Source organism: Benincasa hispida, chromosome 9 (assembly GCF_027475165.1).
Source record: "Benincasa hispida cultivar pf3 chromosome 9, pf3_genome.v1.1, whole genome shotgun sequence".
In the NCBI taxonomy this organism is placed as follows: Eukaryota; Viridiplantae; Streptophyta; class Magnoliopsida; order Cucurbitales; family Cucurbitaceae; genus Benincasa; species Benincasa hispida.
This window is the reverse complement of record NC_143486.1, coordinates 94902285-94928383: the sequence shown is the minus strand read 5'-3', so window position 1 is coordinate 94928383 and position 26099 is coordinate 94902285. Positions and strand designations below refer to the sequence as shown.

Below are 26099 nucleotides of genomic sequence, written 5' to 3'. Positions count from 1 at the left end.
GTACAGAAAGCTCTAATTTTTCATGTCTCATAATAAGAAGCCTGAATCAATCCTTATCCATTTTGTGTACTTGGATATTATCATTTTGATAAAGGATATAATTGAAAATCTCAAAGTTCATGTTCTGGTTGCCCGATGTTATCCAATTCTGCACCTTCTTTTTGTTAAAGATGGCTCAAGAGTTTCTAATTCCCAATACTATTTGAGATGAAATATCAAAAGATGCAAGTGAGAATATCAAGTCAACCTTGTTAATTGTTTATAGATTAATTATTGGTGCTCTACAACATTAGAGCGATGACACTGGATAGATAAAAGTTTCACAATTTATGCATTCTCCATTCCTTCATCATTGAAGTTCTGTTAAACACATTTCATATTAATTTAAAGGCGACCCTTTCAACAGGGTTTGTGAATTTATAATTCTTCTAATCTTCGTTTGAAGCGTTTCACCGATGTGATTTTATAATTCTTCTATGACTAGGTTAGACGAATTATTTTAAGATCAGACCTTATAGGACAAAAACCAAGTTTCTTGGCTCGAGTCGAACACTGTACAAGATAATATAGATAATATAATTAGTCATGTTTGATTGTTTTTTACATGTAACTCAACCCAAGAATAGCAAAAGTTCAAACCTAAACTTCATTCACTATTATCTCTTCGTAGAATTAAACTTGAGCTGGACTTACTTTAAGTTTTTATTTCTTTTAAAACATATAAACTACATAAACAAAAATTTGTTAGATAACTCTTTTTGTTTTTATATTTTTCTGTAAAAAGAAAAATGAACTTTGTTTTACCATCCATATTAATATTTATATAAACATTGATAATTGTTGGTAAATTATTTAACTAATAAAAGTTGAAAAAATAATGATTAATGTCGTGTTCGACGAGTTTGGAGAACAAAAGATACCGACTTCAAGCTTGTAAGCTTTTCTTTTCTTTTCTTTTCTTTTCTTTTCTTTTCTTTTCTATTAACATGATACAAAAAGATTGATATTGGAATCTCTTACATTTGAGTTGTCATTACGTGCCTAGATATATTAATAAAATAATATTTTACAACCCCTTTGTTTTTTATAACGAACATTTAAAATAACAGTAGAAATTGCTTATGTCAATTGTATAAGTTCATATTTTTCCAAAATTCAATGTTCTTAAAAAAATAAAAATAAAAACAAACAATAAAGTATAAAAATCTCAATAGGATGTAACCTAAAGTTATGAAAATGAGTGATACCAACATGATTGATGTCGTATCCAATCCAAGTATCACTTAGTGGATATGACTATTATGTTAGAAGTGAGTGGTTTTGATCTCTGACCTGAAATTATCGAGAGAGAGAGAGAGAGAAAAAAAAAAATCTATCCACAAGTGTTCAAAATTCAAACTCTCCACTATTCACAGCATTTCAATAGCAATTATTCATCAATCTCAGGTTTTAATAATAATACAAATGTCAATGCAATGAATAGCAAAACAAAAATTTCATAAGGAAAAATCACAATTAATAATTAATACACCATTTCTTACAACGACGTATGTACATCAACTCAAATAATGCACTGTCAAGAATAAAAAAATATCAAACAAATACACAAATTTTCTCCCTTTTAAGCTGGACTCAGATCCCTCGACACCTGACCTTGCCATCTGATCAACAAATCAATGCAATTTAGCTTAAGGGCATTTGGCATTTACTCAGAAACAATGTATGATGTCTGTTAGAGGGGGAAAAAATGGAGTTTCAAACCTTCCATTTTTGTCCCTTAGTTTTCTAATGTGTAGTCACTCCATAATAATTTGAATTAATATGAAAACTTTGTGGTTTCGTTTCTCCAGAACTTGTTTAAACAGAAACAAAAAATCTCTCATGTTTCTAGATTTTGTCAAGTGTTCTCTATGCTGAGAATTCTAAATACCTAAACAAGTGCATGAACATGGGCGAGGCTAAAAGAGATGGGTGATGGATGAGCTGAAGATTCCCTAGTGTAATAATAGCAGACGAAAATGGTGCTTCATACAATTTGCGTAGAACCAAATACTTTCCTACTGCTTGATACAAAAAGAATGACGATTTTCATAAAACAAACCTGGAGAGTAAAAATCTAGCAAGCGAGCTCAAATTAGAATTTGAATGAAGTTCCCTGTTCGGTTGCTTTTTGCTGCTATCAGAATCTGTGACATTTTGTGCATCTTCAGGAACTGTCTTTGCCTTAGTGAATAAGCGAGTTGCCAAGTCTTGTAAATCCTTCAGTGAAGATTCCTTGGAACTGCTGAGATGTTTGTCGAGTAAATTTCGAGAACTCAAGGGAGTAGGATAGGAAAGTAAAATAACTAACAAACCTGGCCAATTTCTGAAGCAACTTGGTAACAAGAACCTCACATGATCCAGGCTTTACATGTTCCAGGTTTATAAGTGCATTAATTACATTACGAGCAGGCGATCCTTCCGAATCATCTGCAACTACCTGAGTCATGACAACGTGCACGAGCAGGTTGCATTTTTAGCACGTTGTACTAAGAAACTAAATGTCATAAAATAAACAGAAAAATGTTGCGCACATCGGTTATCACTCTGACAGGACAATGTGCAAGGGAATCAAATCTGAACCCGTGTGGTATAATAAATACATCACAAAAGGCTTATATGGAGACAAAAAAAATATTGAGGCCCATGGATGAGAAGAGAGAGAGAGAGAGAGAGAGTTCAAGCCGAATAAGTACCTCGTTCAAAGAGTAAAATGAGTAAGTTTGTTAAGTAGTGGGATATCTAATCGTAACGGAAGGAGGAAGGTTGGATGCCAAAGGAGTGGCTAGGATCGAAGAGATGAAAGACTTAAATTTACATTGTATTTCTGTTTCATATATTGTTAGTAAATCAAATCTACAGTAGAACAGCTCTCTCGTTGATATCAGAGCAGTTTGATTCTTGGGAACCGTCGATGTGAAATATGTAGAAGCAAGACTGGAAGAGAAAATCGCTAGGATCCAATCCTCTTTGGAACAGCAGCTCAAACAGGGGAGAAAGATAGCATGATCACTGAAGAATTCAGCTCAGACAGGACCAAAGGTGATGGGAATGGGTAGGCAGTTGTGCATACATTAGCTGCATAGGAAGAGTTTTCTTGGAGGCCATTTTACAGGTATAAGCCATCAACATCTGCAGACGCCAATTCTAGATGGAGATGATCTGGTGGATGCAAGTGGGTTGAAGGTTGTGCAGAAGCTGGAAGAGAAATTAGCAATTCACTTTCCTCCCTCGCCGGAAGGACCCTTTGTGAGAAGTTCTTGGCCTTCTCCATAGGTTCAACTGTTAAAGAACACTGTTTGAAAATTGAGACTTTGGCCTCACAGTTAGGCAACATCTCTAATGATGTGTTGGAATGGATTGTAAAATTTCTATCACAGGGCCATAGGACATCAAGGTTGAATTCCATCTTTTACCACAGGGTGCCTAGTTTAAAAGATAGGAATGACCCAATATTTAGAAGACAAGAAGAACATAGCCCTGCACTGCAGCTTGCAAAAAGAGTCTTTGGATCTTTCCCAACCCACAGCCCATAGTTATTAGGTCAGCCGTCAGCAAACGAACAAAAATAGAATGTGAATAACAATATCGATTATGGGGAGAATGGAGCTATTCCCATCGGTAACTTTGTGAATAGGATAGGGGAAGCATGAAGGATGATTGATGTGAGCATATGAAAATATCTTAAAGGACTCTATTTTCAATTTGACAACGTACAATCTTTGGGGGTGAGATTGATAGGCTCATATTTAAAAAATTTGAACGGAGGAATAGTAATACAAAAGAAGAGAAAATGCCAAGTCGGATAAGAAAGAATTATATGAGATTAGTTAGCATGTGGCGGGGAGTAAAATGTGCAAGTTTTTTTATACATGGAATGATCAATTGTTGAGAAAATAAATAAAGATAGGAGGGAAATGAGAATGAGATGGGATGTTAATGAAAGTAAGGAACAGTTTAGTCGAGAGATTCAAGACTCAAATTTCTAAATATGCATCGTGTTTCTTTTCCTTTTTTTTTTTTTTTTTTTGTTGGACATTAAAAATAAAAGCTCTAACAAAGACGTAGTAGACAAAGGATTGGTCAAACAACAGGAAAGAGAAATATAAGGTAAGCATTAGCAATTGTGCCAATAGTAGTAAGTGGTAACGGCTTTTCTCCCTCCTAAGCAAGGGTGATTTGACGTCTAACTCCCACATCCTAATATAACTGGATAAAACAGAGACCGAGATAGCAGAGCTAGATGGAAACTCACAAAAGTACCATGCAGCTGTTGCAGTTACCATTAATGCAGACAAATTATTAGATCAGCCATGTTCACTTTGGCTGCACATATTTTATATATATATATATATAAACAAAAAGACAATACAATGGACTCACGAACTCATATCAGCTTCAAACTTACCTCTTTCAAGGATGACATAAACAAAACTGATAATGGTGCAGAAGACGATGCTATTTTTGCACTTTCTTCCTCATCAATTGATAGAGATGGTTTCAACGCTCTTGGCGCATCAAAGAATTCACGAGAATGCCTGGAGAAATTATCAATATCAGGCACCAGTCCAACATTCTGTGGAGCAAAATTCATTCTGGCAATTACTTAGATGTACCTTGAAGAGTCAGAGCTACTCACTGTTTGCTCTGTTCTTCTATTTTCCTTCCTGTCGTTGAGTTTATTAGCTGATCTATCCCTTGCATTAGCTTTCTTCAATCCTGCTTGAATCGCAGCTTTTGCCTACACATCAAATTGGACTGATTAATAATTGCACGGCACTAAAACATATTTTGATTTGCGGTAGTAAGGAACAAACGAATTATTATTCTGCAGGAGATCCATTTAAATGCTACTATAAAACCAAAATGCTAAAAAAAATGAGTGAGGATTGCTATCCTGAATAATCTTAGAACTTCAACAAAAATTACTAAAAAAAGGCATATTTAAAAAGAGAAGATACAATGTCATGTTTAAATCTAACCTCCACCAATCTGCCCTTCCTAGGATAACAAAAGAACATTCATCCCAATCTTTAAAGATACATGTTCCCGACTGAATTTAGACCAAATTTAAAATAAGTAGAATATGACAAAAACCAACAGTAATTGCTACATTGAATCATGATAAGAGCACAAATCAGAAGACTTAAAAGCAACCTCCGCAAGATTTGATGCACTATCTTCAGGAGAAAAACTTGAAGTCCTTCCTTGAATTCCCAATCTGGATTTTGGAGTCTGAGGAGAATCAGAATCATCACGTTGACCACGCATAACAACAGTACCACTAAAAGATGTGTCCTCAATATATGCTTGCGCACTTCCAGACTGCATCACATCATTTGATTTCATGAACATATATGCATAGCAAAGCTCAAAATGATGAAGAGCATCACTATATTTAAGATAATTCTACCGGACTGCTTTCATTATGAAATTGAGTAGATGCTTGAGATCGCCTTGGAGACCGGATCACAACGGTTCCTGAACCACTTACAGATAACTCTTCCTGGAAGTTGAGCATTGAAATAAAAAAATAAGAAGAAGAAAGGTAAAAGAACATTATCCACAGCCGATGTTCAAGCTATCATAACAAGATCAATGAACAGCCATAATATTTAATTGAGTTATATCATTATGGTTATTAAATCTTTTTGCAGGTTTCCATACTAAACTTCGCTGCAAGAGCTAGGATACTTCAGAACTTCTGGAACAAGTGAAGTCTTTGAAGCCTTGCTATTGCAGCCAAATTTACTCTGTAAATCTACAATCGCACAGATGATTAGCTTTTTGCTCAATTGAATGTCTAGCTTTTTGCTCAATTTTTATAATAAAAAAGGAGGTATCATTTAAGTCAGATCCTTATGATGCACTAAGTTGCAAACTTCTATAACAAGTGAAAGTCCTTGAAGTCATAAGGATCGTTGTCAAGCAAGATTGTTCTAATAATCTAGTTGATTGACAAACTGGCAAATGTGATCGTAAAATGCACTTGTAGCTAAGAGAAATAGATTGAGGAGAATTTACATCATCACTAGCATCTCCAGTACTGTATGAATCTCTAGTGTTTTCTGATACATCGCGTGGTGCATATCCTGACGCAGCTAGCCAGTTACCACTCTCTGCAACTCTACTAGGTGCAGCCTGACCATAAGGAATTTCTGGTTTTCTTTCCCTAATTTGAGGTGGTTTTACTACACTTCGAACAGTACCTGTACTATGTGGTCCCCCAATACTAAAGTCCCATCCAGCATTCTTTGGAGTTTTACTCTGGTTGCTGCAATTTTAGGTAGTCAGAATTCAACACAGCTCAATGAGGATAGCCTTAACAACTTTTGGGGTTTTTTTAAAACAAGAACTGGGATGTGTCTTTGGTTTTACCCACCTGGCACGAATAGTTTCTTCTCTAACATTTCTTGAAACTTTCACAGTGTCTGACGTTTCACCTATAGCTCTAGGGCCATTTGTTGCTGCATCTTCTTCCTTTATTTGGTACTTCGGACGTTCTCTATCAATATCAACAAATAAGATCAATGATAAATCACCTTATACAAAGGCATCTTTATACCATTTGGCTTTCCTCGATTCTTCAGACACATTAATACATAAATGTAGGAACGGCCTATAAATTAGAAAATAATTCACAAAGTCAAGAGGAACACTAAATTCCATATCCATGCCTGGGACTGTACCGATGAAAGAGAAAAATAATAATAACATGATAACACAATTATCAGAAAACTACCATATAAAAGTAACAGAAATCGAGTATCCTGACAAACCTTATTCTCTCCAGAAGCCTAGGACTCTTCCTGGCATTCTTAATGAATCGGTGCTTCAGAAGCTCTTTCGCACTGGGTCTCTAAAATTAAAAGGGAAAGATGTATTAAACTGATTCACAAACAAAAAGGATACTAAACAGATGGAGATAAATCCACACATCATAAAAATCATAACATCAAAAGGGCAGGACACATGAAGAATTATAATGCTTGCATCAAGTTTAAACAAGAGAGTAGGAGAATACAAATTATTTAACATAAATAGAAGGAAGAGCGTGTACATTAGAGAGAACAAATAAAAGATGAATTACCAGGAAATGAAATAATCAATATAAATCCTGTGAACCTTACAAATAACCTTCGCATGCCCCAACTTTTCGTACCTTTAACAAATTCTGGGTGCTCACTTTTAAGTAGCTCCTAATTTCTTATATTGATTCTTAAAAGAATAAATAAATAAATCTGTGAATCCCAACCATGATCAACTAATTGCAACGTATCGACCTACCAAATACTGCTGTAGGAAAGTACCTGAAAAATCACTATACAGATGCCCACTGTATCATTCATGCTCACTTTCCACAGAAACACTAATTTGTGGCTCGTAAGCATTAGAATTTCAACAACAGAAAAGAATTAAACTAAAACATGGAACCAGTGCTCAGGAGAAGAACAATGCTTTACCTCAGCAGGTATTTTCTTCAGACACAGTGACACTAATTCTTTCATAGGGCGAGAAAAATGTTCATCCAACTGCTCACACATAAAAGCTAAGATGTCACAACAAATAACAATGCACCATTTCATACTTGAAGTTCATTGTTTGTCATAAAAAGTGTCGAATATAGAGTTTTTAAGTGAACCTGAGGTGGATTTTCTCGAGGTATGATAAAAAGAACTCTCATGGGATGAAGATCGGCAAGTGGAGGCTCCCCTTTTGCCATTTCAATAGCAGTGATTCCTAGAGACCAGATATCTGCCTGCATCAAGTAAAATGTGATAGGATTGCAATGCTTGCTCTAGTTATGAGAATCAGAAACACAGTGAACGCAGAATCAAATATTGAGAAGTGTGGCTATCTTAGAACCAATCAAAATGCCCAAAAAAAATGGTAGAGTACCTTCTCATTGTATCCTTCAGAATTCTGAATTACCTCTGGCGCCATCCAAAATGGAGTTCCTACAAATGTCTGTGGTCAAGAAATCAGTGATAGGTAGGTGGCACAAATTCAGAAGATCTCTTCCAATAGCATTAGACGAGTTAAGGAAAAAAAATCATCCAGAATAATAACAATTCAGCAAAAATTTGCACATTAGAAACCAACAAGAAAGTAAGTGTTTACAAGTAAAATTTTACAAACAGAGAGCATTTACCAAAAGGCCAAACTTGTCACGTTACTTTTAATAATGATAAATATTTTATGGATCTAACAAAGGAAGGATACAGCAGGGGCCGAAGAAGCTAAACTTCTTCCCAACAACCAGCCGACTAAGGGTGTTAAAAGTCCAGTTGGGCAAAATTACAAATTTCAAATGACGTGGGGAAAAGAACAAAATAATAATGAACAAAAGTCCAGTATTTCACATTATACTCTACCTTTCTCCTTGATATTGTCCTTGTTAATTGAGCAGATACACCAAAATCTGCAACCTGTACAGATTAAACTTTTAGCCTTTTAAAGCAAAACCCAGCAAATTCTTAACTTAATCAAGGCCACACAAAATTTTTATCCTGGAAAATCCTACCTTAACATCACCATTTTCACTCAGTAAAATGTTTGCCGCTGCAAAGTAAAATTGCAATATTTCATTAGAATAACTTAGAAGTGAAATTCACTCATAGGAGTTGTCTATTTACTCTTTAAACTCCACTTATTTTTCTCTTCCATTTTCCCCTTGCAGGGGAGGTGGGAGGCTATGAGTGGGCATTATCACCATCTTCATGGATGATATGAACTAATAAGTTAACTTGTACAAATTCATTGAGTTGTGAAGAAGAAAGATAACCTTTAATGTCCCTGTGAATTTTTCCTTCAGTGTGCAAATAATCAATTGCATGCAGCAAATCCCGTAGAATGCATGCAATTGACATTTCATCAAGTGGCGGCCCAGACTGAAGCTGCAGAACCAGCGTTTGTTGAATGTTTATATAAAAAGTTTGCCAAAATATTTGAAGTTCTTGCAATAAATACATGGTACAATGAATTAAATATCAAATACAAACATAACTATATTGACGAGAGACGACCTTACTTGATCAGAATCTGTTCTATAGATTGTACAACTGTGTCCTTAAGTTCTAAAAAGAACTATATTACAAAAGAGGAACCGAATAAACTGCCTAGTTCACTGTATAGAAATTTCTTTAACACTCTTGGTATGTTTCCAAGAGAAATTTGATGGATTGCAATTACATAGAAGCATCAAGCACGCCAAGAAGAATTTCTAACCTAACATATTTCTTTGGTGGTGTTCAAAAAACCGAATGACCAGAGCCCCCAAGAGGCAGCCCTATTGTCTAAAGCTCACGGTCTCCATGTAGCACCAAGGAAAACCCTTGATGTCTCCCATGTTTGAACCTCACGATGAGTGTGAACTTTTTCTAAGAAAACTAACAACCCAAAAGCTTACATGAAATCAACCAAAACTCTATGGGTGGTGTTTGGAAAAAATAGATTGAAAGATTAAGAACCTATATGGTTCATGGATGCTTCCAATATTAATGTGGGTTAAACCAAATTAACCCGGACTTCTTATTAATTAAAAAGATATCAGTTTTACTTACAATAAAACTTTAAACCAACTCGGAGCTTTGCCAATAAAGCTGTCATTAGTGGAGATATGTCAGTTATCTTAAACAGAGGTAGTTTACAGTCACAAATCTAGTGGTTCCAAAAGCTCCGATGTCCATCATGTTTCCAACGTTGAAATTCCAAGGTTCTTTAGAAGGCTCACATTTGTCACTCATTGCTTAAACTTTTTGCTTCCTTTCTCTCTTCACTCTCTTTTATTGATACAATGTCTAGGCTAACTAATAAAACTCCTAAATTTGTTCCCCATGGCACTTGTCTCGTTTGATAACATGTGATATCATGAAATGTATAGGATATTAGCATCTTTGATGGGTTGTGTCTAATATATAAAAGGTCTTGCTTAGATCATTGGTGAAAAGGTCAACACATATTGAGCTGTTTAAGCAAACATTAAGAACTCTATGAAAATATTCAATTTTTACCCTGTACATTGGTTGTGTGAGTCAAACTTAACCTTAAAGTTTCAACTCCATTTCAGTAAACTGTAAACCATGAGCTTTGAACTTATAAAAAAAATAAAACTGGGGTTAAAAAACACTTTTGGATCCTGAACTTTCATGAAAGTAACAATTTAGTCTCTGAACTTTTGTTGACAACAATTTAATCACTATATTTTCAAATCTATAACAATTTAATCTCCGTAATTTATAATTTGTAGTGATTTAGTCCTTGTCACAAAAAATATTATTAAGATCTAATGAGATTTCATACACACGTAGATTGATAAACTAATCGGAAATCAAACTTATTTATAAATTATAAAGAATAAGTTTATTTAGTAATAAAAGTTGACACTTAATTCTAGTGAGATTTTTCTCTATAAGGACTAAATTGTTACAAATTTCAATGTATAGGAATTAAATTGTTGCTTATTAAATTTCAATGACTAACTTGTAACAAAATTGAAAATTCAAGGACTAAATCATTAACAACTAAAGTTCAATAACTAAATTGTACTTCTACGAAAGGTTAGGGACCAAAAATGTTTTTTAACCATAACACTGGTACCATCTATTAGTTATGCTAAAATTTCTCTAAAGATACGTGATCTGTTATGGAAGTATAAGGGCTTGACGAGACTACTCGTGAAAAAATCAGATTTTTCCGGCTGGATTGGATGTTTTTAGTTAGATATAGGAGCTTTAGTGTTGAGTTTAAGCACTTCTTTAATTCTTTGATTTTGTAGCCATGTTGGTACTTCCATCCTCTGAATTTGGGCATTTTTACAGCTTTAGTTTAGGTGTTTTATACATTAAATTTAGTGTAGTTTACTGATAGGTTAGCAGTATAGTTCTGTATTAAGTGTAGAGCAGAAAGCAAAATACAGACTTACCAGATCTGCAACAGAGCCACCAGCCATATATTCCATTATTATCCATAATTTCGTCTGGTGGAGATAAGAACCATAGTACTCAGTAATGTAGGGTGATCGACATTGTGACAAAACAGAAATTTCCTGGCACAAAACTGAGGTAGATTAGCACCTAAGCACTCACCTAATTCAATTCACTCACCAGTTAATTTATACCTTTTGAATATCTTCAATTTCATCCTCACTGCAGAAGAATGAAAAACAAGTTTAGTAATATCGCAGAAAAGAAAGTCCACATAACATTGACAGGTTAGAACTAGACAAACGAATAAATGAAAAGGGAAACCCATTACTAAAATGTTTTCTCAACTACTCTCGAGGACACCCATTCAAAATGGAAAACAGGACTCCTCGGGAGAACTTCATCAGATCCTTTTGCGGGAGGGAATGTGTGCCAAGAAAGAAATAGAAGAATCTTTCCAAATAAGGAGTGCTCTTTTAATACATTTTTTATGCTATAGTCCATATTGCTTAATTGGTGTAAATTCCCCCATTTCAATCACTACAGCTTTTCTTCCCTCCTTTCAATAAGGAGTGCTCTTTTTATACATTTTTTATGCTATAGTCCATATTGCTTAATTGGTGTAAATTCCCCCATTTCAATCACTACAGCTTTTCTTCCCTCCTTTCAAATTGGAGAGGCCTTCTGTATTATCTGTTCCTTTGAGGTTTCCTCTGTTTTTGTATTATGTAATTTCATACCATCAATGAAATTGTTTCTTTTTTAGAAAAATAAAAGAAAAATACTATGTCTGCGCAAGAAAAGAAATGTGAAATAGAGATGTGGAAGAAGAGCCATCCCATCCTCCAACGCATAAGGAGTTCCAGTTCAAGGATATTAAATGAATAACAAGTCAAAAACACAGCATTTCAGTACGCTACACATTTTTTATCCAGTCAAGTGTTACATATGCAAGATAATGTAATATTAAGGACATAGAAATATTTTATGGCTAATAAAGTTCCCCATGACAGTATTAAGCTATTAACAATTCCCAGAATGCTTCACCAGCAATAGCTAATTTCAAGCAAACTAATATATAAGATTATGAGAAATCTTCTTCACAAGTTGCCTCACCACATTTACACAGCGAAGTAAAACATAACAATGAAAAGTGAACATAGAATTTAAGCCACGATTATCCCCCAACATGATCTCTCTACCTATCATGAAGGGTGAAAAAACTCATCCCCATCTTTCCTCCATATCTAACATGCTTCACTCTGGTAAAATCACTGCATGTGGTTGGCAGCAATTAACATAGCAGACCAACCGAAAAATACCCCCAAATTACAGAAGCTCTAAGTTAAGGGATTCAAAAAGAACTATTAGGCATAGTTGCAGAATCCAATGAATCTGTACCAGCATTTGAATTCAAGTAAGCTACATATACCATTTCAATCCTGTCAGTCCTCCCAACTAACCTAGTCTACCATTTTGCTTCAGAACTCAATAAAACCAAACTATTGCCTAACAGCGAGGGAAAAGGTCGAACCGTCAAAGAAGAAAAAGGACCATAGCACTCCAGTCAAACTATTTGCACATTCAAGTAATAGACAGCAAAATAGCCCTTTCCAGATGCAATGCAAGGAAAGTTCTATAACAAACAAAGGCAAGAGAGTCTTCTACCCCTCTCCTCCAAAACTAAGCATTTGCTTCTTTCTTCATCCCCCCCCCTCCCTCCCTCCCTCTCGTTTTTTGGATAAGAAACAAGCATGGCTGCCTAACTTTCAGTATTACAACTTTTACTCACTCATACAATACACGTCCCAGAGACCATTCCAATGTATAACCAAGTGGATTCAATCTTGATTAATAAAACTTTCATTACAATGTGGATGAAAGGTTAAAGACTTCCCAAATTTTCATGATTGTGGCGTTGTGTAAAGAAATCCAAGTTATGTAATATCTATGGAAAAACCTCAACCAAAGTTAGGGAAGTGCCTATAATAGTCATTTGACAACCATTTGTCATTAGTCTACTCATTTGTTCAAAAATGCTGTTACTTCATTCTGGGACTTCCAGGAGGGCCATAGCTCTTCCTAACAAGACGATAAACTTTCTTTCCCATACAATATTTTTGCGAACACCCTAGGAGAAAAAGAAAATCCCTATGCATCAATATTATGGGGCATCCTTATGGAAGATTTAGTTACACCGGGATAACCATATTTTCAATCATTAACACTTTCTTGAACTCCATCCTTTGGTAGCTTATATTGGTGAAAACGCAACCTTCTTCAACTACAATCTTAATAATCTTTTAGTCAGAAGAAGATCTTTCTAATTCCTGCTGGCTTGGGGATTTCTCTTATTTTTGTAATTTCATTTATCAATGAAATATAAAGTACCCTTTAAAAGGAAACAATCATTGCAAATCCTTGGAGGAAGCTAAAAAAAGGAAATAATCATTGCAAATCCTTGGAGGAGGCTAAAAGGTAAAATCATATCAATGCTGCTCTTGCATTGACCAATAATTTTTATCTTTTTTTATAAAAGAACTCGACTTTGATTGATGAAAACTAAAAGAAAACACAGGCATACAAAAAAGGAAAAGCCCAAAACATAGAGTCAAACTACGAAAGGGATCCAGTCAAGAGAAATAATACCAAGCAGAGTACTTACAAAAGAGTCTAGCAACAGATGCCCAAAGAGGATCAAAAAATCTAACAAGGGACAACGTGTTGACAAGTAAGCTCTCACGCCCTCTAAAGATTCCATTGTTTCTCTCCCCTCAAATCCCCCACAAGATTCTATGACCATTAATTTGTTGTCAGAAGTATAAATCATCATAGTCTGATTATGACAGACAAACTATCAAGTATGTTGAAAGCAAAATTCGGAAGTTGTAACATACCGATGCAACACTAACCAACTCAAAAGGCAAACAAAAATAAATAAATAAAGTCATCCAAAGACCAAAAGATAAATAAACGAGGACTAAATCGTTCCTCATTTCACATTAGTAAACTTTTATTCAATAATAAACTCACCAAGTTTAGCAAAAAATGGGGTAAAAATTTAGGCCATACTACCATTAAACAGTTACGCTATTTGTTCTTTTAATCAAACAAAAATTAGGGTAGTTTATCATGCTCTTCATTGTTAAGGCAAGATGAACGTCAGTGAAAAATATAGAGCAACCTATGTACTTACGATTCTTCCAAATCAATAACTTTGATAGCAACTTCTTTGTTAAGCTCCTTGTCAAACCTGCAAATGCAGAAAGGAGTCAGGAAACTAGATCAATGAGTAGTTCCAGTTCATTTTCTGATTGGAAGTATAACAAAAGGGCCTTGGTTACTCACTCCCCACCCAAAAAAGGAATCGAAGAAGAGAGGACCCAAGACTGGCACCTTAGGTTACAGAAAGGATAACTGAACTCTTTAGAAAATAATCTTTTCTCCGACTTTAAATGAATTTTTTTTATATGAGACTTCAATAAGTAACAATGATACGGCTAAGGAATATAGACCCTACAATCTCAGTAATATGCACTCCAACTTGTCCAACATGTATCAAATATTTGTTAGCACAATAGAATAGAGTATGCATGACATACCATTTGTACAAAGTGAATGTAGATACAAACATGGGATAAAAACTATATATTTGGAGAGCACAACGGATGAAAACATATTTTTCTAAGCATAAATCTTTCTAAAGGTATATAATTATAATTTTTTTCCTTGCCTTGTCCTTGTTTTAGTTTTTTTTGGATGACATGTGACCATATCCATGTCGTGTCCGTATCCATGTTTCTTAGTGATATACCATGAAAGTGTACACTTATCTAAATCCACGCTAGTGCAAAAATCACATATCCATTTGCTGCTTCGCCAGTCATTTATTTAGTTGAGCAAACCAAAAGATCGAGGGTGTAACAAATTTCAACGCAGTGAATCATATAAATAGTAACAGAATTGAGGCTTACCCCTTGTAGACATCACCAAAAGATCCTCTTCCAATAAGCTCCAAAGAACTAAATCTTGCTGCCACTGCCTCTGCTATGCTCGCCACATCAGACATTTCGTTCTATCAATCTTTTTCACTTTTCACCCACTTTGCACACACTGGATTGCCAAACTAAACCACAATTTAAGACCAACTCAACCATCTCATCTTCAGATTTCCCTCATTTTTGTAGGAAATAATCCAACCAGCAACCTCAAATCCACGACCAAAGTTCGTCTTCACCAATCCCAACAGCAGCCTCAAATATCAAATCTGAAATAGCATTGGCAAACACCAAAGAAATACAAAATTATCCATACCAACCAAACCCATGAATTTGACAACGAAACAGAATCCAAATTCATGAAAAGAACATTTGATATAAACACAAGATAATGCGCAGCAGCCCTTGAACCCGAAGTAAAGCAAGTGGGTGTCAACATAAGACATATGACGGGTTGAAGGAACTAAGATACGCAATGGCGACAGGCTAACATAATGAGAAACACTGGAAAGGGAAAAAAAAGGTCAACATCGAAAGTGAAACAACAACAAAGAAGTGGCTTCAAAATGGGATGTCCAATTTATGAAATTCAATTGCAATCCATTTGTTCACAGATTGAGATTCAGAGACTTACCCAAGAATGCGATTCAAAAGAACATTAGGAGGAATAGATTTCTTCTGAGCAATAACACCATAGATCTCTTCCTCCTTTACACTCTGTTATTTGCACAGAGAGAGAGAGGCTTCGCGAGAGCCGCGAAACCAAAAGATTGCAAATTGTTGTTCTAATGGAACTTCCTTTCGCTCTTCTTTCTCTCTTTCTTCTTCTTCTTTCCTTTTGTTTTTTTTTTTTTCCCCTTTTCTTTCTTTATCGCAATTTGCAATAATTCTACAAGAAAATTACGGGCTTTCACTTTGAACTGAGACCCCGAGATTTGGACAAAAATGAAATTGAGAAAATTGGATGAGATGATTGAACCAAAACGCAGCGTTTTATGGATAAATACTACGGCGAAGTCGATGATATATGCAAATACTAATTGGGTTATACTCGAATTGCCAGGAAGGAATATATTAAATTATAAATTTCATGTTTACAATTTCATACATTTTAGAAAATATATCAATTTATATGCTTAAATGTAGGAGTTGTATAAATAAAAGCATTGAATTGTGTAATGGTTCGAAGTTTATTGATTAAACCTCTAGCTTTCATGGGTAAATCAATTTAGACTCTAAGTTATGACTTGTTTTGAAAATCATTCATATATCAATTTTAATTGTCCATATATTAATCCATCGTTTGAAGAAGTCTACACATGCGCAAGACTTGATTTATTGGTGATTTTCAAATGTAGTTTTAATAAAGAATCTAAATTGACCCTATTATGACAAATTAAGGAGTTTTAGTGAAATAATTATAAGTATCGATGTTCATTGAATAAAATAAAAAAAAGTGTGAAGTGATACATTAACTGGATACAAGTATTAATTCAAGATTTTAATTGATATAACCTTCAAAATGTAAAGGTATAAATTATTGATATTGTCCTTATATTATATTTTAGGCTCATAGGGGGCGTTTGGGGCAAAACTATTATAAGGTTATAATAACTACCCGTAAATACAATTTTGTATTCCCAAATTAGAAAGCCCTCATTTGTTACAATTTTTACCATTTTACATACATCATTTATTATTATTATTATTTGCTACAGTGTTTATTATTTCTTTCTCAAACTAAAATAGTTTACATCTCAAACACATAATATTGTAACTAAAATTAAAATAATATACACCTTAAACACAAACTATTATAATCTAACTATGATAATCTATGACTGATAACTAACTTCGTGTCCCAAACCTACAATTTGTGTTGATTGCTTATGTACGCATTGACTTGCTTGATTTGAAATCAAAAGGGAGTTTCAATTTGATTTTTATAATATGGTTGATCCCATGATCAGTGATTATTTATACATGCCGCCATTGTCAAATCAAATGCATGTTATATTACATGACAGTCTTTTATAGCTAGATGTGCCGACTATATCATGGTTTAGGGTCAAATATGTAGGGGAAGATGTGTTTTTTTACAAATATAGTTGAATGGTTAACTTAAAATATCCTCAGATTGGAAGTTTAAATCTTCCTCTCTAAATTTATTGTATTATGTAAAGGATGAAATATAATTAATAATATTTAATCAAATCATTGAGAACGAATTAAAACTCCTTAACGACGTGAATTAGATTAGAACTATATATGAATCCTATAGATGAATTTGAATGAGTAAATTTAAACAAATCATATTAACTAAGTTGACAGTTTAAGATATAACCATTTAAAAGTTTTGTTTTTATTCTCCTGTGTTAATTTTATATATTATATTGGATAATCAACTTAATCATAATTACATTATAAAAATGAATAAATAGACACCAATAGATCTGATAAAAAAAATACTATAGAGAAAAATATTAATTAGAATAAACCCTAATTTACTTTAACCATCTATATTATTATGTTTTTAACAAAAATCATTAATATTTGATAATTAGGCTGAATTTTACGTGTTTTAAAAACGTTAGAGATGTAAAAGCAAATATTTGAGAAAAAGATGTATGTGGTGGGAATATAAGTTTAGATATATAGAAAATTTGTTAGTTAAATTACGACCATGAATTTTAAAGTTGTGTATATTTCATCTCTTAACTTTTAAGAAAATCTAATAAATCATAAACTTTCCATTGTCTAATTGGTTGATTATCAATAATAAATTTTTAAGCTTTCAACTGTCTAGTTATCATTATGGTTATTGTTATTATTTGTCTAAAAGTCCTTGCAAATTTAAATTTTTATTATTTTATTTTTTAGATAGAATTTCATATCTAATAAAATCTAAACTTTTAGTCATATATTTAATATATATGAAAATTTTATTCATATTTCTGTGTGAAGGAAGGGACCTTTGTTAGGGAACACATCCTGGATATGATGGTCTACTTTCATATTGCGGAAGCGAATGATGCTACCATAGACGAAAAGAGTCAAGTCAGTATGATCTTGGAATCTCTTCTGAAGAATTTCCTAATGTTTCATACAAACGTCGTGATGAATAAAATTGAATTCAATCTGGCTACTATTTTAAATGAGCTTGAGACTTACCAATCACATATGAAAATTAAAAATCAGGAAGGGGAAGCAAACATTGTTACCTAAAAGAAATTCCATAAGGGATAGACATCTAGTACGAAACCTTTTTATAAGAAGTTTGGACCTTCTAAGGATAAAAGTATTCAATAAAGAAAATGGAAAATGGAAGAAGAAAGCTCGTGCTAAGAAGAGCAAGACAAAAGTTGCAAAAGAAAAATGTTTTCATTGCAACGAGGATGGGCATTAGAAAAGAAATCACCCTAAATATCTTGCTGAAAAGAAAGTTGAAGATGCAAACCAAGGTAAATCTGATTTACTTTTAATTTTAGTGGGAAGTTCTCATTTGACCTGAATACTGGATTTGGACGCCATTAACTATATTTGCACTTTTATTTAGGAAACTAGTTTGTGGAGACAACTGATGGAGAATGAGATGACTTTCAAGGTGGGAACAGGTGAAGTCATTTTAGCTTATGCAGTGGGAGATCTTAAGTTATTTTTTGGAGATGCTTATATTTTGTTGGAAAATATATACTTTGTACCTAATGTGAAAATGAACTTAATTTCAATCTCCTATTTATTAGAACATATGTACAGAGTTACTTTTGATATAAATGAAGTGTTCATTAGTTCAAGAGGTGTTCAAATATATTCTGCTAAACTTGAAATAACTTATATATGTTAAAATCAATTGAGGCAAAAGTTATTTTAAATTTAGAGATGTTTAAAACAGTTGAAACTCAAATTAAGAAACGAAAAAATTCTCATAACATCTATCTTTGGTACTTAAGACTTTGACGCATAAATCTCAACAGGATTGAGAGACTAGTAAAGAATGGACTTCTAAATCAGTTAAAAGATAGTTCTTTACCTCCATGTGAATCATGTCTCGAGGGTAAAATGACTAAGAAATATTTTTCAAAAAAAAGTCTAAGAGTCAAAGAACCTCTAGAGATTGTACATTTAGATCTCTGCGGTCCGATGAATGTTAGAGCTCGATGAGGATTTGAGTATTTCATCAATTTTATTGATGACAATTCTAGATATGGCTATGTTTACCTGATGCGTCATAAGTCTGAAACTCTTGGAAAGTTCAAAAAGTACAAGATAGAGGTTGAGAACTTATTAGGTAAAAAGATTAAAAAAAAAAAAACACACACACTTTGATTAGATCAGGTGAGTATATGGATTTAGAATTTCATAACTATTTGATAGAACATGGAATTCAATCCCAACTTACTGCACTTGGTACACCACAACAAAATGGTGTAGTGGAAAGGAGAAATAGAACCATGTTAGACATGGTTCGTTCAATGATGAGTTATGCCCAGTTACCTCAGTCTTTTTGGGGATATGCAATACAAACTGCGGTATATATTTTAAACGTGGTTCGTTCGAAAATTATTTCAAAAACAACATACGAGTTATAGAGAAGACGTAAAGGTAGTTTACGTCACTTCAGGATTTGGGGATGCCCAGTACATGTATTGGCACAAAATCCAAAGAAATTGGAACGACATACTAAAATATGCCTATTTGTAGAATACCCAAAAAAAAACATGGTCTGTTTTATGATCCTCGATATGATAAAGTGCTTATATAAAAAAAAAATGCTACATTCTTAGAAGAAGACCACATAAGAAATCATCAATCTCACAGTAAACTAGTATTGAATGAGATGTCCAGAGAAACTACAGACAAATTAATAAAAGTTGTTTATCGGGCTAGTCTTTCAACAAGAGTTGTTGATGAAACTGATCTGTCACGTCCTTATCAAGAATTAAGAATACCTCGATGTAGTGGGAGGGTTGGTCAACAGCCCAACTGGTACATGGGCTTAACAGAAATTCAGGTCGTCATACCTAATGATGGCTTAGAGGATCTATTGATCTTTAAACAAACAATGAAGGATGTAGGTAGAGACCAATGGATAAAAGCTATGGACCTTGAATGGAATTTATATATTTCAATTCAGTCTGGAAACTCATAAATCAACCATATAGGGTAAAACCTATTGGATGTAAGTGGATCTACAAGAGAAAACGAGACAAAGTTGGTTTGTAAGACTCATGGCAAAAGGATTTACTAAAGATAGGGGGTAGACTATTAAAATCCTTTTCTCCTGTTGCCATAATCAAGTCTATCAAAATAATTTTATCCATTGTCGTCTTTTATGATTATGAAATATGAAAAATAGATGTCAAGACAACCTTTTTTAATGTTTATCTTGAAGAAAATATTTATATGTCTAAATCAGAAGGGTTCGTTGAACAGGGTCAAGAGAAAAAAGTTTGTGAGCTTAATAGATCCATTTATGGATTAAAACAAACATCTCGGTCTTGGAATATGAGATTTGACACTGCGATCAAACCTTATGGCTTTGAACAGAATATTGACGAACCTCGTGTTTACAAAAAAAATAGTCATAAAGACTGTAGCTTTTCTGGTACTATATGTTGATGATATCCCACTCATCGAGAATGAGGTAGAATTCCTTGCCAACGTCGGGAGATGGCTAGCATCACAATTTCAAATGAAATATTTAGGAGATGCACACCATGTTTTTGGAATCCAATTAGTTCAAGATCACAAGAACAGATTGCTAGCACTATCTCAAGTATCTTATATAAACAATATGTTGTCTAATATAACATGCAAAATTCCAAAAGAGGTTTATTACCTTTTCAATACGGAATTCATTTATCTAAAGAACAGTGTCCTAAGACACCTCGAAAAGTTGAGGATATGAAAAGAATTCCTTATACATCAACAGTTGGGAGATTGATGTATGTTATATTGTGTACACGTCCAAACATATGTTTTGCAATTGGAATCGTTAGCAGGTTTCAATCCAATCCTAGATATAGTCACTGGACTGTTGTTAAGAACATCCTTAAATATCTTCGGAGAACGAGGGACTATATGCTCGTGTATGGCGCTAGATTCTTATTGGATACACGATTCTGATTTCTAAACAAGTGTAGATTCTAGAAAATCTACTTTGGGATCAATATTCACTCTGAATGGAGGAGCTATAGTATGGAAGAGTATAAAGCAAAATTGTATTTTTTTATTTCACAATGGAAGCGGAATATGTAATTGCATGTGAAGCAACTAAAGAAGCAGTATGACTTAGAAAGTTCTTAACTGATTCGAAAGTGGTTCCAAATATGCATTTGCCGATCACCCTCTATTGTGACAACAATTGAGCAGTTACCAACTCAGAAGAACCAAGAAGAAGCCATAACACACGGAAAGAACATCGAGTGCAAGTATCATCTCATCAAGGAGATAGTACACCGAGGAGACGTGATCGTCAAGCAGATAGCCTCATAAGACAATTTAGTTGATATATTTATGAAGGCGCTCACGACTAAAGTGTTCGAGGGTTACTTAGTCGAACTAGGACTACGAGCTTCGTAAATATAGGGTAAGTGGGAGTTTATTGTATTTATTCTCTTGTACTCAACATTGTATATATGTATATAATTAAACTCACTGGAGTTTTATTCCAAGTGGGAGTTTGTTGGGAAATATCCTAAAACTTGTAGTTTGTAATCTTTTAAAAAATTATATTTTACAATAAAGATGTTCTTGAGATTTCTTTCAATAATTGTGTTATTGATTTTGTAAATTGTATTTATAAATTCCTAAATCCAATAAACTAATCATTGGCTATAACATGAATACTTAAACTTGTGTAGAAACATAAAAGTTGATCGAGTTTTAGTATATAACCTAAATGGTCTATAAGTATATGGATAGGGTTGGGTACCTTATCCTGTAGACACTATGGATGCGACCCACTTTGTATATTGATACAAACGATGTGATCCAAAAGTCGTTTATGTTGAGACATGCGAGTGAGGGCATTCTATACAAAAGATGTTTGTATAAGATCGAACCATAAAATAGTCACTTTTCTTTATAAAGATCGTTTACTGTTAAAACTGATTATTTTAATTTGATGGTCTGAGGTAACTCGATCTTAATCCTAAGCTAACTATGAACTCCTGTTTATTCGGGATTATCTTTAAATTTGCATGGGTGAGAGTGGTTCAACATTGCTGTTCAATAAGCCTACCATTTTAAGGGTATGATCGGATAGATAGTTAGGAACATAGTTCTACAATATAGAATTCACTCCTACCCGTTTCAGGGTTAGTAGATAGGTTGTTCCCTTAAGTACTTGTTAGGATTGGTGTCCTAATTCTCTTGGAGTATCGTTGTTTTGTAAAGATACACATTGTTTAATGAATAAAATAAATGTTATTTAATTATGACATTTACTCATATCCAATAAACAAAGCTCATTGGTTATCTTATGTGAACTTAAACATGTATATGTGATATACAAGTGGATCATGCCTTAAGTGATAACCTAAATAGGTCTGTAGTATAAGGATTAAGGTGGGATACCTGATCCTAGTGACACTATGGATACGGCCCGTTTTGTAGAGGTTTGCAAGTGTTGTAAACTACTACAGATAGTAAATCCTAACCATGTGGAGACATGCGAGCGGGGGTGTCCTATACAAAGAATTTGTATAAGACCTGGACCACGAGATAACTAGACTCTGTATATATAATGTCGTTGATACTAGAGATTGCATCTCACCTAAACGACCATAGGTGACACGACCTCAATCCTGAGTATTTTGGGAACTCCTGCCTTTGAGGGCGGTCCTTTGATTAGTATGGGTGAAAGTGGCCAGATTTCTAACTCAACATGCCTACCTTTTTGGGGACTTGTCTGATCTGGGAGCTGGGAACTCAATCCATAAGATGGAATTCACTCCTTTCCTGAGGCAAGAATAAGTAGAGAGATTGCTCCCTTAAGGGCTGATTCCGGGGCTTGAACATAGTGGCTACAACTTCTCTTTAGAAGAGAAGACTCGGTCATAGTAGGACTATGACTTATGTTCATTAAAGAAATCAGTGGTACTTAAGGAGACAGATATAACTATAGAGGAATAACGGTTATTGGCCCAGCTATACTTACGAGCGATCTGTGAAGGGTTGTCTCACTACTGATTGGTTAAGATGGACATATAATATATCTGTTGTAAAGAGAGTTCAGCTGTCGGTCTTTAGTGGAGTGCCTAACAGTTAACGGATGGTGGATTCCATGACTAAAAAGTTTAATCAGTTATTCACGTATCGTTGGAGCTTCGAGCTACAGGTCCATAAGGTCACCTTGGTAGCTCAATGTATTCAGTTGAGGATCAGTTATTGGTGTTGATTTGAAATGTTCAAATTGACAAGAGGTATTTTGATTATATATGATATAATCGGTTTGATGTATGAGATACATCTAGTGGAGGATTTATGTAAATGAGATTTACATTAAGTACCATGGAATAGAAAAATAACTATGGTTTATATATTTCATGAGATGAAATATTAAAACTATAGGTTATAAATATAATATGATAAGTTGGTTATCATTTATATGTATAATAATATTATTTATTGGATAATTAATTATTTTTCTTTAATAACCAATTGAGCGGATAGTTATTGGATTCATGGTAACCGTGAGTTAAAAGAAAAATGGTTTTCCTAATTTTAGTAAGATTTGAAAACTATTGAAAAGTTTTCAAAAAAGTTTTTAAGATTTCTCTCGGCAAAAAGAATCCTACGGAGTTGTCAAGTAAATACAGATTTACTAAACGACAGCTTGGGCTAGCTAAACTGTAACAACCCCACCTCCTAGGACTACTAAAAAGGGGATTGCTACTGCATGCATGCATAAATATTCTCATCGAAGAAAGATAAAGTAAATTAAAATAGAATAATCATGATTTTGAACTGCTTTAGGTATATAAAAAAATGTTCTGACATCATCTCAAAATCTGAAATCATTCAACATGGGCATCCTTTTTAACAAGAATCAAATTATAAAAAAAGAATTAAATTAAATTATAATAAAACCATGACTAAAATAAAAGAAACAAAACATGCGAAAATATAAAGGGTCAAATGCGGAAGCGAATTTTTTATTCCTCTTGTCAGTCACCCAAGTGTCTTTGCCCTTACCTGAAAAAAAAAATTAAGATAAAGGTCGAGTATAAAATACTTAGAAAGTGATCCTATTACCGGGATCAAACTATGCATCCACAAGCAAAGAAAGATAGCCCATGGCTCATACAGTTACACCGTTTTTTTTATGATGAAAGGAAAACCAAAAAACGTACTATCTTGCCTTGAAACGCATGTCTAACAGTCCGTAGGCACACCGTCAAACATGATAATAACATGAACGTGAACCCGTTGATCCATGCATATCTAGCGGCCCATAGGCACACCGTCAAACATAATAATAACATGAACGTTAACATGTCGGTTCACGCATGTCTAGCAGCCCGTAGGCACACCGTCAAAACATGAAACATGAAAATAAAAGTAACATGAATATAAACCTGTCGGCTCATGCATGTCTAGCGACCCGTAGGCACACCGTCAAACATAATAATAACATGCGTCAAGGCAAGACAATAAACCGCTCTACTGGTCTATTCATGTATCACATACATAATATCAGTACTGATTAAAAATTTTAACATACTCATAATACTTGTAACTATCATGCAACTAGCAAAACATAATGTCAAACAAAATCATGCTCTAGAGTTCACCAAGTAACTTGATAGGTCTAATCTAGATTGCCTGGCACGAAGGCACCGGTAATAGTATCACTTACCTCAACTTGGTCTCAAAAGTCTACACAAATAACTCCTTAATAGCCCTTGAATAAAACTCTAATCAACCCTAAGACATATCACAAGTTTAGTTTAGCAACTATGACCTAGGAAGTGAGTCAAAATTAAGTAAATTATCGGGGTCCAAGTCCGAAGGATAACCAACCAACTTACACAAAACTTACCCAAACTAAAACTCTCCGATGAAAAGAATGGTCTTTTCTTTGATAGCAACGCTCCAAAATCTTCAAAAATCCAAATCCCAATCTAAAAAAAAAAAACCGTGGCGGCAAACGGTGGCAGAAACAAAAATAGACGGCGGGGTTGATGTCGGCGTTGCTTGCAGCAACGGCTGGAAGGCGAACAGTGAGGTGATGGCGGTGGCTAGGGCTGGAAGAAAAAGAAGAATAAGAAGAAAAAAAGGGGGTTGCGTGCGTGGTTGAGGAGAGAGAGAGAGAAAAGTTTACTTTTCTCTTTCTTCTTTTTTTCTTTTTTCGTTTACTTTTCTTTTTCTTCTTTTTTTCTTTTTTCTTTTTTCTTTTCTTTAACCCTTTCCATAAATATATATAACCAAATTAAACTCTTTTCTTTTCCTTTTAAAAAAACAAATTCCTTAATTATCTCCCAAAATATATATACTTATATATATATTTTCCTTTTCCTTTTAAAAAAAAAGAATCTAATAAACACATTTAATTATCTCCATAGATAATCAAATCTCCCAAAATATATGCCAAAATAAAACTCAATTAATTCCAAATAATTAATCATATTTTAGCTTAGCCAAAAACATAAATCTCATATAATTTATCCAAGTAGCCAAGATAAAAAAAAAATAAAAAATAAAAAATAAAAAACTTAATTACAAAATAAATCAGGATGTTACATTCTACCCCCCTTAAGAAACTTTCGTCCTTGAAAGTTCTAATCCTGAAAAAGCTTAGGATAATGCATCCTCATGTCGTCCTCGCGCTCCCACGTGGCTTCCTCGAACTGGTGATTCTACCAAAGAACCTTCACCAAAGCTATCTCCTTGTTGTGCAAAACTTTCACTTCCCTGGCCAGGATTCGAATGGGTTCTTCTTCGTAGTTCAGGTTCTCATTTAAATGCAAAGGTTCATATCCATAAAATGAGATGAATTTGCTACGTACTTCCTTGACATGGAAACATGAAAAATATTGTGAACTGCAGAAAGAAATGGGGGCAAGGCTAGCCGGTAAGCTACAGGACCAACCCGCTCCAAGATCTCAAATGGCTCGATGAAACGAGGGTTCAA

At 34.0% G+C, this 26099-nt stretch overlaps 1 protein-coding gene across 4 annotated transcripts; it reads right to left on the bottom strand.

Annotated features, from left to right (window-relative positions):
- Positions 1–1383: 1383 nt before the first annotated feature.
- LOC120085619 (Protein kinase superfamily protein) lies at positions 1384–15933 on the bottom strand. 4 transcript variants are annotated; one of them, XM_039041698.2, is made up of 21 exons: positions 15597–15933; positions 14939–15231; positions 14161–14217; positions 11159–11186; positions 10964–11086; positions 8825–8936; positions 8564–8601; positions 8415–8468; positions 7939–8007; positions 7682–7798; positions 7503–7571; positions 6819–6898; positions 6422–6544; positions 6064–6313; positions 5453–5545; positions 5197–5364; positions 4656–4780; positions 4448–4577; positions 2355–2479; positions 2102–2284; positions 1384–1661 (listed from the first exon to the last, which is right to left on the bottom strand). In XM_039041698.2, exons 2-21 carry the CDS (start codon positions 15031–15033, stop codon positions 1622–1624), a joined length of 2079 nt encoding a protein of 692 aa, XP_038897626.2. In that variant the 5' UTR covers positions 15034–15231; positions 15597–15933; the 3' UTR covers positions 1384–1621. The 4 variants fall into 4 exon arrangements, with proteins under 4 accessions (XP_038897626.2, XP_038897627.2, XP_090174087.1 ...); XM_039041699.2 differs by having other exon boundaries at positions 2102–2281; XM_090317961.1 differs by having other exon boundaries at positions 2102–2281; positions 10964–11097; positions 15597–15852.
- Positions 15934–26099: the final 10166 nt, after the last annotated feature.